General features: G+C 26.6%; 1 protein-coding gene across 1 annotated transcript in view; it reads left to right on the top strand.

Annotated features, from left to right (window-relative positions):
- The first annotated feature begins 566 nt into the window (after positions 1-566).
- The window catches only part of LOC107454902 (ATP binding cassette subfamily D), a 34,478-nt gene continuing 15,851 nt past the window's right edge, over positions 567-19,193 (top strand). The window contains exons 1-6 of the mRNA XM_016072246.3: positions 567-2,004; positions 6,581-6,761; positions 7,905-8,020; positions 11,273-11,447; positions 13,059-13,153; positions 15,653-15,798. Of these exons, the coding sequence (XP_015927732.1) occupies positions 1,009-2,004; positions 6,581-6,761; positions 7,905-8,020; positions 11,273-11,447; positions 13,059-13,153; positions 15,653-15,798 (1,709 nt within the window). The 5' untranslated portion in view covers positions 567-1,008. The remainder of the gene's footprint in view (positions 2,005-6,580; positions 6,762-7,904; positions 8,021-11,272; positions 11,448-13,058; positions 13,154-15,652; positions 15,799-19,193) is intronic.

Genomic DNA, 19,193 nt, shown 5'->3' on the forward strand with positions numbered 1-19,193 from the left:
CAGGTGGCGTATAGAGCAGAACTCTTTTCCTATGGCAACACTTCACATGCTTTCCCCATTAGCGTGTGGAAAGTCACCGAGGAGGGAGGTACGTTAGTTTCTCTCTTGATTTTCACGTAGATTAAAATCTTTTAACTTGAAAAACTATATGGAACTGAAAACTACTTTAAACATAGTTCTAAAGAAAAGTATCATAGAAATTTTAAAAAATATTTTTATTAAATAAAAAGGAAAAATATTAAGAAAAGGAAATTATCGTAGTACATTCCTATACAACTGAAAAGAGGAGGAGAGGGAAGGGAGAAGGGCTAAAGGCATGAAACCGGTCTCTCCCCAGATCTTAGATTAAGACCCAGACTTAATCATTAATAGATCTCTTTTCTTTAATTTTAAAAAAGAAAAATGTAATGCAGATGTTAATAAAATATGCGAAATTTGCTTATAGCTTTCAATTAATATTATTAGTTGAACAAAGGTCAAGTGTTAGTTTCGTCGTTATATTGAAATTAATTTGATCATTTAAAAAGAGAGTATTAAGATCAAAAGAAATAAGCAGTCGGATACGTATCAAACATAAAAATAAATAAAGCAAAAATTTTCTGACGTGTGTATCATCTGACATCTGAATTGCATATTATTATCTGACAGTGAAAAGCTAGGCCAAGTAAAGGCAAAACTTGCCAAACTTGATATTTATCAGTTTGTCACAATTAGCCCTCAAGTTTCGCCATGGGGAAATTTGCGCAATAAATGTGGTTGAAACAATTGTTGTGAGAGTGACGATCCAGTGATAATCTCTATCGAAATCGGGATGGTAGTATTGGTTAATGTGTTTTTGGGTCTGTAAGCTCTGTCTCGTGAGTTTTACTCAACAGAATAGATCTTGTGCGTTATAAGTGAAATTATCAATTGTGTTGATAATGAAGTAAATTGCTATAAGTCAGTGCATTTTAATTTATTTATATCTGAAATATTTTGACAAATTTCTAAGAAAATCAAAATTTCAAGATGCCTAATACGTTGTCAAAAATAGTTCAGAAAATATCTGATAAAACTTCATTTCCACCTGAAAAAATAAGCTTGTGCATGGTTAGTGCTGTTTGTTTCTTACACGCTTCTCGAGTTGGATTTCCATTGTTGTTGAAATCTATAAGAAGTATCAAAAATAGAGCTACAGAGGCTCAACAGAAAATATCATCTACAAGTCCTCAAAAAGGGACTCATGTTGATGATGAAATTATCGAAATTAGTACTGAAAGCACTGAAGATGCTAGTGTATATGATTTGAAAAATTTCCCAGCTTTCAATAAAGAATTTCTTCTACAATTAGGGAAACTAATTAAAATAATGATTCCCAGTATATGGAGCATTGAAGCTGCATTGCTAGTATTGCATACTTGCTCTTTAATTATGCGCACATTTTTGTCCATTTATGTCGCGAAGTTGGAAGGCCGTATAATAAAATTTATTGTTAGAAAAGATATTAACACTTTTACTTTACAACTTACCAAATGGCTTTTAATAGCTCTTCCAGCCACCTTTCTGAACAGTCTAATACGTTTTTTAGAAAGTCAGCTTGCTCTGGCCTTTCGTACGAAGCTCGTCCGATATGCGTATTCTTTATATTTTAAAAATCAAACTTATTACAGGGTAAGCAATTTAGATGGTCGTTTGGAAAATGCCGATCACTGTTTAACTGAAGATATTATTTCATTTTCTCAATCCATAGCTCATCTGTATTCTCACATCACGAAGCCTCTGTTGGATTTGATTATTATTAATTTAACATTGTTTCAAATGACTAGACATATGGGCTCGTTTGGAATGTCTGGTCAAGTATTTGCTGCTGCCGTTGTTTCACTTACTGGTCATATTTTGCGTAAAATTACACCAAAGTTTGGGAAGCTTGTTTCTGAGGAAGCTAAGCACAAAGGATATTTGCGCTATGTTCATTCTCGGCTAATTACTAATGCTGAAGAAATTGCTTTCTATGGAGGGCACAAGGTGGGTATTTTTTTAAAATCTAGTGTATGTATTAAACCCTATCAAATTCATAAATAATGTGTTAACAGCCCTAATAGTTAACTGTTATGTCCCTAATAGTTAACAGCAAACTATTAGGGAAACTGAAAATTTTGCCAAATGGTCTCAATTAAGAATCTTAGTGATAGTTTGAATATGGAAAATAAATCAGTTTTTTTTCTAGCTTATTTTAATTTATAAATGTTGTGTTGCAAATTTATTTAATTAGCTTTTATTTTTCACAATTAATACAGCACAAAAAGGTAAGAGAGAGAACTAAATAACGGTTCTACACCAAAGTTTTAACGGGGTATATAATAGTTATTTACTGATACTAAATGCCAATCAAGTAAGATAATTTTAATATAGCTGGGCATTGGACAATTATTGCTTACTATATGATATTAATGTTTACCGTAGCTAAGAATTGATATCATAAGTGGTATTGATACCCATTTTAGGAAAGCTAAAAATGAACAGTTGTAGTATTATATTTTCATCACGATAAATTAATACAAAACAATAAATAAAAATAATGCAAAGGCATTTTAGAGAATTACATACAATTTATGTAGTTAATTTAATCAATACTATAATACTGAACAGTAATGGTCTAAGCTGCTAGTCTCAATTGATTAATTTTAGCTCCTTCCATTCCATTCAGTTTTTTTCATTTCTTCCAGAGGAAACCTACTCTGATATTTGTACAATTTCAGAAAATGAATTAACATCATAGATTTAAATAGTGTAATTTTCTCAAAGTGAGAAAAAGGGAAAAATATTATTTCCTTTGGAACTTTATATCCACAAATGAAATTAAAATAATAGGGGAGAGTGGTTCACCTTGGGACACTTTTTATTTTCATTTTTTTTATTTTGATCAATTATTGTCAAAATTTTACCTGATATTCTTGTAACATTTGGTTGAAAACATTTTAAACTAGGTTTTGATTTTATATCTGTCATAGAAATAATTTTAAAAAATGTTTAGTTATCTTGTTATTTGTCCCAAGTTGTACCTCCTAGTGGGGCACCTTGGGACAGTTAAAAAATATGAAAAGTTAAGTAGAAATTTCCTAAAAATAGTATAACATAATTTAATTTTGTTAATAAAGTTTTACTTTGTTAGTTTCAACTTTTTGTATGCAAATACCAGAGCTCATTCTAGGCAGAAAAAAGGGCAGGGTGCAAACGTTTAAAAAAAGGGCATTATTATTCTAAAAGGGCAATAATTTCTTTCTATGGGCTTTTCATGTTCTATGAAAAAACATTGTCAATTAGTGAAAGAATTTTTTTTTATTTTACTAACAGTAGCAAAGCAATCATATTTACTCATTTTTATTAATAAATTAACATATATATCGAGTTATTGAGCTAATTAACTTAGTAATTTATTTAAAATGCTTGCATATATTAATAAAATAATAAATGTATGTTTTTAAGTGTCTAGTTATGATTTAATAATTAAATTGATTAATAATAACTATGATTTAATGATAGTGGAAGCAAGGGGGTGTGATGGCTATTTTTTCCCCCCATATAAATCTATGTATTGACAGCAATGGCAAACTAAATAAAAATAGTTTAAAATTTAAGAAATCCATTGTACAGATTGGAGAAAAAATAAAGAAGGATTGAGGAAAGAAAGGGTTTAGAGTCTATTAGATCAGGGGCAACAGGGTGGATTCTTTTGACTAAAAGGGCAACAGGGTGGATTCTTTTGACTAAAAGGGCAACAGGGTGCTGCGCCCTGTTTACCCTGCCTAGAATGTGCTCTGCAAATACAAATTATGCATATGTAGTGTCCCAAGGTGCACTATATAACTTAATAGGATAGTTTAAAATATACTTTTAGGCTTAGCATTTGAACAATTAAATTTCATAACTTCTAAAGGGAAAGCTTTGTACTTCATTATATTATCTTTTATTAAAAATAATTTCATTAAAATTTCTTTCTACAACTAATTAAACTTTTAAATGAAAGTAAGTAAACATGCTTCAAAAATAAAAATCTTAATAAATTATTATCTGCTTAATCAATAGAATTAAAATATATTCCAAGGTTAGGTGATGCTGACATATATCTGAATCTAAAAGAACTAAAAAATAATTTAAAATTTAAGACCAAAAATAAAAATGTCCCAAGGTATACTGTGTCCCAAGGTGAGCCACTCCTCTCTATATATGCCTAAACCCTGAAGAAATGAGAATTTTATCTTAAATACTTACCCAATTTTTAGATTGAAGAACTTCTCCAAAAGGTCTTAGTTCTTCTGCAGTTTTTCTCAGAATATGTTTGTTCTTAGAACATGTGTAATCTTTCTACCCAAATAATATCTATCTTACATTTACTGTTTTACTATGAATGAAAGAATGATAGGAATTATGTTTCAAGTTTTTTAGTCAAATAAAACACTTCTTGACCTAGAAATAAAAAAGGGGCTTTAAGTATGTATTGAAACAACACTAGAACAAGAAAAACTTTGGTATTCCAGCATGAAAGGATGTTTTTTGTACTTATCAGTGGTAACAGCTGCAAGTGAGGGAATAAGATTTCATTGGCTTAAAAATTACAAAAACAAAAAAAATTATTTTTTATAGTACTCATATTTGATGACTGTTAAAGATATCTTCTAACTATATGTTGAATAAATGACTGAAATATTCTTCATTTACTTCATTTTAGAAAATTTGTAGTGAATTATCCAAAAGTCAATATTTTTTGATGATATATTTATTATTACTATTATTGCTAATTTTATATTTAACTGATGTGACAAACCGCTCTCTAGCACTTTACTTATATCTTTCTGCAAGATACTTTTGATAATAACAATTATATATATATATATATTACTAATTTGAAGTAACAAAAGCATTGTGTTTAAAAAGAAAAGAAATCCTATTTGTATAAAAATGTAAAGTGTATCTATAAAGTGTATATATTTTTTTTATGGAATTTGTAATATTTTTTTATTCTTATTTTATAGGCAATATTCTTTGAAGGGAAAAAACACAAAAATTATTATTCTGTTTTCCGCATTTTGTAAATCATCACATTAAAAAAAAACTGATTAAAAATCGTGAAATCTGTTGCAGTGACTACCAGAAAAAGATTGATCATGAAATCACACGAATCAGCCTCTTTTAAAAGAGGTTACTCAACTGCGTGTTTTGTGTCGAGATTCGGTTGTTGTAATATACATCATATTAAAAATATCAAATTTTAAAAACCACATGAAAATCAATATCAATAACAGTCAAAAATACAAACAAAATACTACAGATTTACAATATTATTGGTGTATATTGTGATTTGCATCAGAAAGTGATTATTTAAATGCGCAATTCAAATTTTACATGCAGAAATAATATTAATATTGAAATAACCAGAATTTTAAAATCCCAGTTGGAAATCAGTAGCACTGGCAATAACTGCCGAAAAAAATGGTGAAATTGTCGCATTAAGAAAGTTCAATTATCAAATTTGCCAATTATTTGTGTGTAATAAAATTTTTAAAAAAATATTGATGTTTTTTTAAAAAAAATTTATTTGTAGCAATAACAATAAAAAAAAAACGGTTGAAGCACTGTACGGATCAACGATCGGGAGTGTTAAGGAGTGACTTCTTGATTCCAGGATTAGAACTTTGTGTGCTGTAATAATATCAGCATTTTTCAAAAAAAAAAAAAAAAATTCATGAAAATATCAAAATAACTATCTGAGCAATTAAAAACATCGAGATTTTATTACAAAAAAAGTAAAAATTTGTCAACGTAATTGCCGTAAAATAAAAGATCAAAGTATACATATATTTATGATGGAATTGGTAAGAGTTGTCAGAATGATTTAAAATTTTCATATGCGTAATAAAATTATTTGATAGATTCTTTTCAACCAAATTTATAAAAAAATTGTTTTTTGATTAATTATTTTTTTTGCTATGATTTGTTTTTTGATTAATTATTTTATTTGTTAAAAAATCCTTACTCACTGTCATATTTTATTAAAATATAATAGATGGAGTGCTTTAAAAAAAACGAAAGGGAAGACCATGATTTCTAAAATGAACTATCTTTTAAACTCTCGTTATTTTGGAATATATATATTTTTTTATATTATTCATTTGAAATTTTGCTGAAGCTAGTCATTATCAAATTTTTATTTCTCAAATGAGATAGAAAAATCACAAGCTTTTCTTTCTCCTTTGATGCATGAGAGAGGCATCTTTTAAATATACTTCGTCAGAAAGAAATCTTTCAAATTTTTGCAGATAAGAAAAGCAAAATTGTTTACTTCCCAAAAGAAAAATCTTTCTTCTCGAACTCAATAACATTCTGCATGCAACAATGTCGCCGCTATTCTGCCTTGATGTGAGTCGATAAGACTTTCATTATTTTAGAGTAACTTAAAAAAATTGGCATTGCATGCGACCCAAATATAGATGAAAAAACTTTGCTTTGTTATATATTCAGTTTGTGTTTTTATTTGAGAAAGACTGATTTTGTTTGATTTTATAATAATTAACTGTTAATGGTATATTTTACTGGCGTATAGGTAGAACTTTCATTACTTCAGAGGAGCTATAAAAAACTGGCCTCCCATATGAACCGAATATATAACAAGAAACTTTGGTATGTGATGTTTGAACAATTTTTATTGAAATATTGCTGGAGTGCTGCTGGCATGATCATAATTTCATTACCCATAATGATTGGTTCTCCTCAAACAGATGCAGGTAAATTGTTCTTTCTAAATTAACTTTTTTACTGTGCCTAAACTAATGTTTACAATAGCAAGAAAAGGTTTTACCTATTCCTAAAGTTGTTTCTGCGAAACATTGATTCATAAAAAATTCTTCTAGGAAAAAAAAAAATTTTTTTTCTTCATAAAAGATAAAAATCATTATTTTTTAAAATTCTTTTATGAGAAGTAATGCACAATGTGCTTTTTTGACGTTTTTGTGAAAATAAAAATTTTTACATTTTCTTCCAGGTCTTTTTTTTCTCTTGTTTTTTTATTTCTTATATTTTAAAAGTATGTTTAAATAAAACTTGAAATCATTTGTAGGGATATTTTCAAATCTTTTTAATAAACTTTTAATTTGTTCAAAAGAGGAATCAAAATAATGATAAAATTCACATTTCAGAATATTTACTTTGCACAAAATAAAATCATTACACCTTAATAATGTTTAATTTAGTGATTGCATTGCAACTTGCTAGCGTGCTATCTTAATGGTTAAGAATATACTTTACGTGAATGAGCTTATATTTATTTATTTATTTTTTTGTTGTTGGCAGTAAATTGTGAGAAAGAACGTTTTGTTTAGAATAATTAATTAAGAAAAAGATTTAGATAAAGAAATAACATAAAAAGATTAATTGAAGCTATTTATATTACATATATTAATCTGAAAGTGATTGTTTAGCTATACAAACTTTTCTTTTTCTTAATTTTCATCTTAAAAATTTTAATTGGCTGCTTTATTATTTGTATTTTTTATAGCTTTAACGATTTATCAAGATTTTTTAATGACTCTGACACACATGTCAATGATTTCCATAAAGTTTGCTGAATGTTCAACTGACAACCAATGTTTTCAGTTTGAGTCATTAAAATTCATTTTTTTAAATTATTTATATTTCATGTTTCCAAAATTATTTATTAATGTTCATTTATTTTAAGTACAATACAAAGTACATATTAACAGGACACAGCAGATCATCCTACTGTTTAATAATTTTTTAATTTAAATTAGTTTTTCTATTTAAGCTTATTGTCCAGTCCATTATTACATTATTATCTATAAATATTTTTAAATTTGTGTTGTGGTGATGAATTTTTAGCTGAGAATTTTTTCTTTTTGTTCCTGAAATAGATGACAATTATAGTGATGATGGCGTAAGTTCAAGAACAGAATACATGACTACAGCTAAAAATATTTTAATCTCTGCATCAGATGCTTCTCAAAGACTTTTCTCTTCATTCAAGGAGGTAATGAAATTCTATTCAAATTTCAAATATGATTTATTTTATTTATTTATTTTTTTGCAAGTCCACATCATGATTTTCGACAAAGTGGCGAGAAAATCTTCATCTATGCTAAGGGTAAACCAAAATGCTAATGGGTGTATATATATTAAGTTATTTTCTTATTCTTTTTTTAATCGTTATATGGTGCTTTATTTTCTTCAAAAAACATGGAGTTAATCCAAATGAGTTTTTCTGAGATGCACTGAGCATAGTTTCCTCTGTTATTTATGAAAATCAAAACCAACTTTTTTTGTTTTTAATTTTTAAGGTATGACCAATTTTTTAAAAACATTTTTTGGTTTTCATCTTTTTTTGCCATTTTGAGAAATTGTTGGCAATAGCAAGTATTATATTAATATTTTACTTGATAAAGTTTTTTTTTAATTAAAAGATCCTTGGGAAAGAGATAATAAATTGTGCATCATAGATCTGAAAATTTAAATTTCCAGTTAGTAGTCAGTTGCCGGTAGACTTTAACTTAGCAGCCACTTTTTTCCTCATCCTATTGAGTCGTTGAACCAATATTGATAGGTCCTTTTTATTTTCTAATCAATTTTTGCAAACTTTCTTTACTAGGATTAAATTATAGTTAAAAAAAATTAAAATTAAAAATGATCAGCAGATATTAAAAATTTATTAAACAAAATAATAAGAGAAATCTGTGATAAAATTTAGTTTGACATACTGAAGAGCTTTATGTAAATATATTTGGGTAGACAAAATTCATTTAATGTATACATTGCAATTTTGAAATTTGTGATTTGTTAAAGAACTCTCCTTTTACATGAATATTTCCATCACAAATTGATGAATTCTGTAGGATCAAAACTCTAAATGGAGGCATTGGACATTTTAATGAAAATTCTGTTTTCCAGAGTCTCTTTCTACATTGATGTAGTTTTATCATTAAATGATTTTTAAAAGAAGTCAATTATTTATGTAATTTAAGCTGCAACTTTTTTTGTTGACTCGTCACATCGTCCTTATTTTTAGGTCCTGTATATCCGGGCAAAACTTAATCTGATATGTTTATTGACGTTTTATGTCTTGGTGTTTTTTCGTGACTTCTAGAATGTATATAACAAAAAATACTTACGTGAAAGCGTAACATTAAAAATTAAAATAATTTGGTAACATTACATTATATGTTGACTAGTTTCACCTTAGATCTAAAATGTTTACATGTAAATGTCAACTTGATTTAACTTATTATAGGATTTAGATTACCATAAATTGAAGAATTAATTTTGTGATTTTTTTTATTCATTGCAGCCATTTTTATGAAGTATTGTGCTGATCAAACTTTTAGATTGAAAAGCATTCACGATTTGCTCTTTTTACAGTAGTCTAAATAAAGACCAACAAAAAGAAATGTATTGAAGTAATGCTAAAATAATCTTTAAGCAACTCCACTGAAAACTATGAGGAAAACTAATTAAAAAACTGAAATACATTCTTGTTCAAAACCAGAAGACCATCTCTACATATTATATTAGGCAAGACAGGCAACTATTACCAAATCAATCGGGCACTTCCTAAATGATACCTTTTATGATGCAACACTCTGCATGTTGTCAGACACTTAATGAGGTCACTTCCTGTATCAGACTTTGTTTATAAATATTTGAGAAGATCCTTGCTTGTCTGCATTCCCAATTTATACTTTAATAAAAACAAAACTACTCTTAAAAAAATATTGCCACCAAACAAAGAATGATTTATTTCCATAGTGGCTTGTTATACTGTCATGTTACTCAAATAAAGAAAGTCCATTCACAAAATTTTTGTGGGTTATAGGTGTCTCACAATGATAATAGTTCATATTTTGGATATTTTTTTCCTGTTTTTTGGAAAAAATACCAAGTTTATAAAATATTTGTAGGTTACCGAGAACAAAAATATATGCATGGAAACTTTTACAAACTTTTCAAGATTTAAAAAATAAATCACACCAGTTTTATTTATTATTGCCAATTTGGTATCATATATTGTAAACAAATGACTGAAATATTTTATAATAAGCTTGTTATACTATATCCTTACTCAAGATGAAAATTTATTTACTAAAAAATTCTGACTAATCATTGTCTCACAATATTAATTGTTTTAATTACTATAAATCAAAGTAATGCTGGTTACCATTTCTTTTCTTGTTGTGAGTGTCTGATTTGGAAATGGAAAACATTACTTTTGAAAGTCTAGTGACAAGAGAAAAAAAATTTTGTTTAATGGGTGTAATGCCTATTTAATATCTCAGGGCTGTATTAAGTTTTGTGTTACCTATAGTTTATCAGTTTTAGCATTTAGTTACTCACAACTCCATTGGTGGAAAAAATAATTTAACCAAACAGTAAACAAACATGACTGAATTATTGTTCTTCACTGAGTATACTATACTAGAAGATGAATGAAAACTAAACTTTGAGTTCTAAATTCAATTCCTTTCTCTAGAAGGGGCTCTCCAAAGGAGTATCCTCTAGGATAGGAGTTCCCTTTTTTTTTCATTTATGGAACCATAAATGATCATTCTACTTTTGATGGAACACTCAAACTTTATGAATTAAGTTCATTAGCAACCAATTAAAGGCTACAAATTATTTTGTAAATGTTTAATGTGTGGAATAAAATTATTTTATCATAAAGTTTTATCAATACTGGTCTTAAAATAAGGTTTCATGCCAGACAGTTCAATTCAAAGATCTGGAGCAGCACCTAGTTTAGTTTTGACTTTGATTTTGGCGTATGCATTAGCTGAATATGAATAAGATAAATTATGGCATGAAATGAAAAAAGATTACATGAATGTATATTCTTTTCTTTATTCATTCGATATATATTTATTAAAATATACCTTAAATTTTGATTTTCTTTTGCACCACTATCATTTCCCCCTGAATAATTTCATGAAAATAACAAAAATATAAAGTAAATAAAATATAATTGGGTGGATTTAAATTTAATTACTGGTTTTGAAAATCAGGAATAAATTTCTAATACTCCAAATCCCTGTGACCCTTCTTCAAAAAAAAAAAAAAACAGGTTTTGCAAAATACCTTTTGGGAACCTCTGCTTTTTGGAATTGTAAGATGTTGCTGACAATTTTAAATATGATCAAAATTATCTTTTTTCTTAATAGTTTTTAAAACTATATTTTTCTATAAATTCATTTAACTTTTATTTTGAATTAATTTTTCTATGTTTTTCTTTGCCAAGATAACTGAGTTGGCTGGGTATACTGCTCGAGTTTCTAGGATGATCAACGTATTTGAGGAAGTTTGTGAAGGACAGTATGAATTGTCTACTAATACTGAAATCTCTTCCAAGCTGAGTAAAAAGGTTACTGAAGTAAAGGGCTTGAAATTCAAAAATGGAATGCCTGAAATTTTAGGTTTGTTACTATTTTTTTTCTCATCCTAAAAGCTATTCTAAATTATGTAGATTAAGATTTGAGGCTCGTTGAGCTATCATTGAGATTTTAGTTTAAGGAACAAAAATTTAATGCTCTAAATTTTGTCCATTTTTCTGAAAAGATTTTCTACTTGTTTTTAGTGTGAGAATGCTTTCTACCAAGTAAGGAAGAATTTTTTTACATATGTTTTGATTTGTGGAACATGTAATTAAATTTTAAGGCAAAGTTTATAGCAAGGAAAGGGAGAAACATTAATTACTGTGATTAAGGTATTAATTAATTATAAATTTTAAACTGGTGTTTTTCAAGGAACATTTTTTTAAAAATCAGTATAATAAATCGTGTAATATTTTATGTGACAAATGTTTTTATTTCTTACCATATGAAACTAATGGAATATTTTATGAAATGTACTTATATTGATACAAAATGGGTAAATTGTTGCCATGTAATAGGGCTGAAAAAGGTGTTCTTTAATTAAAAAGACGTTTTGTTAATTTTTTAATCTGAATTGGCAGGCTTATATTTGCCTTCCTGTGGGGTACATCATACTCAGTTTTCTTGCATCAATAAATATGAGAGTCTTTTTGTTTTGCTTTATCTGCCCTTAAGTAGTTAAATTGTCCAGCAAGTAGTTGTCTAAAAGAAAAGACCCTTAGAAAAATTTGCATTACTCGTAATTCATGTTTTTTTTTTTTTACAAGGATGAGAGTTTAGCTTATTACTCAACATTGCTCTTTTCTGCAGGTTTAAGACAGGGCTGGTTCAATTATCTTTGGTGCCTAGGTGGAGTGGAAAATAATTTCTGTCTTACATAACAATACATTTATCCTGCTATCAATACATATGCTTGTAAGTAGGAAAACAGGCAATATAACTTGAGGTCGTTATATCTTAAGCGCACAATGCCTTAAATATTTAAAGAAAATTAAAAAAATATATTAAACTAATTTGGACAAAATAATCGTACATATAAAAGCTAACTGAATAATTGATGACCTAACTTATTTTTAATGCTAATCTATGTTAAAATACCATTTAAAATAGTGCATTAGTTGAAAAACTCGTTTAAATATTTTTCTGTTTCTGGGTAGCCATCATTCAATAAATAACGTATGCCTAAGTGAATGCGAAAACCACATAGTTTAACCAAAAAAGAAAAAAGACATATATTTCATAGAAAGAGAGAAAAGGATTCCAACAAGTAGGTAATTAATCAATTTGAATTTTCTGCTCTCTTTCTGTGACCCTTCTGAACAGTTGTATAAGTTTGCCTAACGGAAGATCCGCCCCTGGTTTAAGGCTGAAATAGGAATGAACAAACTCTATCTCTGGTAGAGTTAGCAAATTTATGACTATGTTTTTGCTTTAACTTCTAAAAATGTTTACAGTTTTATTTAACTTATTAAATTTTAAGAGAAATAATAAATCTCTTATCTCTGCGTACTAAATTCTGTTATTTTAATAATTTTGATTTAATAATAATTTTGATTGTATAATTTTGATTGTTTAATAATAATTTTGATAATGATAATAATTTTGATTTTTAGTTAAAATTTGACAAATAAAATTTGAAACCAATTGTTTTAGGACAAGTTGTGGAAAAAAATGGAATAATAAAGTTAGAATCTGTACCTATTGTGACACCTAACTGTGACATCGTTGTTCCTAGTTTATCATTTTTGGTAAGATTTCAATATTTTGTTTTTATATTTTGTTTTGTTTTGCTTTATATTTTGTTTAGTTTTGTTTTATATTTTGTTCAGTTTGAAAACTTATTTTATGTTAAGTTTTAAACATCAACTGTGTTTGTAATTTTTGTTTCACGTTTTGAATGGTTTTAGGAGTTTTAATTTATAATTGATACACTTTACAGATATAACTAAAATATTATTCAAAATAAATTATATGAATATGTTTGATACTCTATTGCTAATTAAATGGCTTTAGAGGAAAAATAATTTTATAGTAATGCATATGACAATGCTTGACTAAAAATTTTTAAAAACTGAATTTAAATATATCATTATTAATTACTGGAAAACAAGCTGAAATAAATTGCAAGTTTAATTTAATAAAACTTTTTTTTTTCCATTTAAAATGATAAAACGTTTTTTATATACAGTAACTTATATTTCCCATTTATTACTAAAGAAAGCCATTTCAAACTTGTATACATATTATTTTATATCTATATATTTGGATAATTTCTTTAAATATGATTTGAACTTTAGAAATGCATTAGCATTAATTAAATAGAATGTGATTTTGAAGATGTATGTATCTATAAAAAAATTCGTTGAGCTTTTATTACTCTCATACCATCTCATAATATAAAATGTTTTGTAAATTTTTAAATCAATCGTTAAAAAAAAAAAAAAAAAAAAAAAAAAAAAAAAAAAAAAANAAAAAAAAAAAAAAAAAAAAAAACACTTGATTTGAATCAACCAATCTTGACTATAATCAATTAAATTTTTCAGCTGTTTATCATCTCGTTAATATTGTGTTAAGATCTTTATTCACTATTTTTAATTAGAATAAAAGCTTCTACAGACTTTTTAAAGTGCTATAATCAAAGTTTAAGTCTTCCTGTACTATTTACTTATATTAATTTATTTGCTGCAGTTGCTTCTTTCTCCACAAACTTTATCCGCCTTTCCAATTGTAGAATATGCATACAGAAGACTCATTATTAAATGCTGCAATTTAAATACTCATTATTAAATGCTGCAATTTAAATACTCATTATTAAGTGCTGCAATTTAAATACTCATTGTTAAATGCTGCAATTGAAAAACAGAAGAATAAAGATTATCAGAGTCATACTGAATTAGAAAAATTATAAAGCTGAAGAACAAAACTACATAATGATAGTCCACAAAAATGATTATAAAGATGCCTTGTATTGTTGAAAGACAGAACATAGCTAAAAAATTATAAAATATATATAAATAAAAGAAAAGGAACTAAAATTGCAAAAGGGGAGATAAATAGAAAAATCATTATTAATATTTAACTCTTATTTAATTACAGCCTGTTTCAATTCTTTAAGGAAATATCTTTGACAGGGATATATAATATAATTGTTGTTTTTTAATATGCATATTTCCTTTTCACTAAATATTCGTAAAGTGATTTTTTGCGCTTACTTTAAACTCAGCATTCAATCCAATTTACTTAAAAGTCATTATTCCTCTTATTGTTTTTCTTTTTCTTTTTAAGTATCAATGATTTGAATGGTAATGAGTTTCCTTTAAAGAAACTTTAAATAAGTGCAAAACAAAGGGCCATTAAGATACAATACACATAACTTCTTTCCTTTTTATTGGAATAAAATAATTTTATTTCACTGTTATTGTCTGTAAGCTCTCTTTTTTTTTCTCCTAATGTATTTTTTTTTATTTATTTAAGTTTTGAAAACTATAAAGTTTTAAGTAGAAAATTTCATAACATAGAAAGATAAGAAAAAAAGCAAAAGTTGGGTATTAAAATGAAATTTAAATGCCAGATTATTTTTTATCTTTAACAATTTAAGGTAATTCTCAATTTTATTGAAAATGAAAACAAATATTTGAATCGTACAAAAGTTTTTCAATTTTGAACTTATATAGTTTTAAATTTTATTATCTCAAACTGACAAATCTACAGAAATATAATTAAAGCAATATAAAAAAAAATGCAAATACTAACTACAATTAAGCTATTCATACCAATTTCAATGTGTTTAAAGATAAAGATATTTTTTATCACTATAGATAAGTTTGAGTAAGTATAATCTTAATATTTTAATTAATTTTGTTTGGAATATTTTTAAATGTATTCTATTCTCTCATAATATGTCCTATAATTCAATATAAAATAATAGTTAATTGCTTTTTTTATTGTTTTTGAGAAATTTTTTCTACTGAAGATAAAGTAGAACATGAAAAACTTTAAATAAATCAAATGAATTCAGTCAATTTAGTAACTTGTCAATCAAGTTTTTTAGGGGATGGTAGGTAGATTTCTTTAAGAAATATTTAAAAATTCTGTTATTGGTGAGATTCCTTCTATTCAGATGTTTACTGTAATTTGGAACTTATTGAACTGTACAAAGGAAATAAATGTATGTGTCTAATAAAGTTGTTTAAGAAAAGATATATTTCTTATCCAGTCATCATAAAAATTTCATGTAATATTTTTAGATGACACCGGACATGCACGTCTTGATTACTGGTCCTAATGGTTGTGGAAAAAGTTCTTTATTCCGTATTATTAATGGCTTATGGCCAGTCTATTGTGGGAAACTTGAGAGACCTCCAGAAAGGGAAATGTTCTATATTCCTCAGAGGTAAGAAAACAAATGTCATTGTCTAAATTAATCTTTTCATTAAACCTCATATTTTTAAGACTTAACACCGTTTCAAAACAGAAATTTCGTTTTTAAGTTTTATTTAAGTTATATAATAATTTTCCCATTTTATGTGAGAAATCAACATATTTATTGCAGGAGATCTGCTTATGTGTCCTTTGACAGATATATTCGAATATATTTATATCATGATGACTATTAATTATAAGAAAATCAGGCAATTTTGAGAAAAGAGACATCTGTCTCATATATATATAAAATCACACTTGTTCAAGGAAACTTGAGGAGGGTGGTGAACTGCCATTATTTTATTATTATTTACAGCTTAAAAAGAATGTAACTTACAAAAATATTTTCTTTTTTTATGTAAAATAATTCATTATTTTACAAAGAAAACTATATTTAAGTAAAACCGTAAAAGAGGAAAGTTTTTTAATTTACTAAAGGACTAAAAAACTTTCACAAAAACAAAACTTTCCCAAAGCAAAAGCAATCCTAAATGCTTTTACTTATTATCTTATTTACTTATGAAAGATATTATCTACTGTTATAAAAGAAAAATTCTGTTTTTTTTCTATTATAAAAAATCTTTTTAAATTAATTTTGAGTAACTACATTGCAATCTCAATATTATGAAATTCTGTAATATGTAAAAAATTTCAAAGTATGTTTCATGAGATAAAGAAATAGAAGTTGTGCATTAAAATTAACGTTTAAACCTTTATTTTTCTTAAAATAATCATCAAATAAAAATAATTTGAATTTAGAATGTTCTTTAATGTATAATTACTTTTTGGTAAAGAAATGTTAAAATCCAAAAAGTCATTGCAGGAGGAAGTTAGGCTGAAACTTCTATACCAAAAAATTATCAAAAGGAAAAAAGTTGAAGGCGATTGTAAGCTTTATCAAGCAATCAAACAAGTCTTAGACTTTATCACCCTGCCTTTTTCACTGGTGATTTAAAAGATTCAATAGCATGCATTAGTTTAACACTTCACAAATAGGTTGTTTCTTTCCTTGGATCTCACTTTCTCTGCTTTTTCTGAGTCTGATAGTCTTTCCTTATTAAACCAATATTATTCATTAAATGCTGCCTTAAAAGAAAACACAAAATGTTTTGCAGACAACAAGTAAAAAGACGCATAAAAGTGTAATACAAAGAAATGTATTCAAAATTCTAGCAAAAATGTTTATTAACATATCCTGTCCATTAAGGGTATTAATTAAAAAAAATTTGCTACATTTTCCATCAAAAAAGATCAATCTCTCATAATTAGAAAGGCAACTCTTGTAAAATTGCAACTGAACTTTTTTTTTTATGAATATGTTTAATGTGTTACATCAAATAGGCAAAATTATTTTTTTTTGACAGCAGGATACAAAAACTAAATGCCAAATTGGGTTTAATATGAGTAAGGTAATATTGTTAGGTCTATTAGTATTCTAATTGAAAGTTAAATGTTTGTGTAGAGTAAAGTAAAATTAGCAAGAAATTACTTTTCCCTGAAAGTACTGAACTCATGGCCATAATTAAAAATTTAAAAACGAAATGGTTGCAATCAAGTTCGGGATTGCACTAAAATAGTTATGAATAAAAGAAAAGAATGACAAAACCCCCAAAAATTAATGAAATTTAAAAAAGAAATTACTTTCTAAGACAGCAGTATTTTTTCCCTCGACTGAAAAAAGGCTTTCTCTATTTTTTTTTATTGAAGAGACTTCATAAATTTTTTTTATCAATATTTAAAACCAGTCAGGGGCCAAGTCATACATTTTTGGGGCTAGTTTTGGCTTTCTGACTATTGGTTGTGCATCTGTGGTTGTAGCTTCAATAGTTGAAATGTTTTTTAAAGAACTATTTAGTATTTATGAACAAAGTAAAAATAATGTGTACAGAATTGATAACTGAATTGAATGTTGCGCTTTGAAGAAAAATAGAAAATCTAAATAAAACAATATTTCAAATGAAAATTAGTAAGTGAATGACCATTCAGTTAGCTGCTTGAAACATTATTTGTTCAATTGTTATTTAGATTCAAATCTTATTCCTTGATGCTATTAAACCTCATGAAATTTTTTAGTTGAGAAATTTAATTTGTCTACTTTTTCATCACAATAATTTTGCAGTGCTGGCATAAAAGTTCTGAAGCAGCAAATGAAATAGAATGGCTAAGATATTTAAATTACTTTTGTATAATATGGGTGCAATACCTAATTCATCATGTCTAATCTTTAATAATTTTAAGACTTAGAAACTAAAATTAGACATTTTTGTTTAAATCATATGATTGTGAAAAATTAAAAACAATAAAAACCTCTTTTTGATAAGACAAAAAAGTGGAATACCTGGGGATAATATTTACAATGAAACTTTGTTCAGAACTGATTGTGTTGCAATAACAATTAATTTATCTGCATTTGAACTTGCAACACAAAGAAAGAAAACTGACAAATATCTTGAAGGTTTCTTTTGACCTTATTAGTTACATTCAAAATCAAACATTTCACTCTTCCATTGAATTTATCAAGGTCAAGTTGTCAAATGTGAAGCCATTGTTTAAACCACTATGCTTATTAGGCCTTTTTTTTAATGATTGTTTCACAAAGAATTGGAAAAGATGACACTTAATAATGATAACAGATGGTTGTAATAAAACATTATAATCAACTATAGCAATTATTAACAAATATTTACCATAAATGACCTTGGCCTAGGTTATGGACTTGCTGCTTCCCATTAATCAATCTTTTATATATATATATATATATATATATATATATATTAATCTTTTATTTTTATTAGATTGTTTATTGTTTGAATTCTGCATAACCTTTGGAAAAAAATATTGCATAATTGAAAAGATTAATATAATTGATTTTGGAGATAAGTGATATTTTTTATTCGTATTTTAGTTTTTCAATATATGTAACATAGAAATCTTCAATTAATCTTTTTATGTTATTTCTTTTCTGAATATCCTTTTCTTTTATTTTATTATTCTAATCAAAACACTTTCTCACGCTTTTAAATTCACATCCTGTCCTTAAATATATTTTTGGCTCAAGTATGCGTTACTAATTAAAAGTAAGACATTTTTCCCTTTACTTTTTCTGGGAATCGTGCAACCTATTTAATAAGCCAATTGTAATTATTAATGTTTCCAGAGTTGGCCGTTGATTACAGTAATCGATTACAACTGTAATTGATTACAGATAATTACAGCTATGTAATCAATTACTTGTAATCACGATTACAAGTAATCAATTACTTGTAATCGTGATTACAACTTTCAAAAAATTTTGATTACAGCTGTAATCATGATTACAATTTTGATTACAGTAATCAATTACTTGTAATCATGATTACAAGTAAT

This window comes from Parasteatoda tepidariorum, chromosome 5 (genome assembly GCF_043381705.1).
Source record: "Parasteatoda tepidariorum isolate YZ-2023 chromosome 5, CAS_Ptep_4.0, whole genome shotgun sequence".
NCBI classification, from domain to species: domain Eukaryota; kingdom Metazoa; phylum Arthropoda; class Arachnida; order Araneae; family Theridiidae; genus Parasteatoda; species Parasteatoda tepidariorum.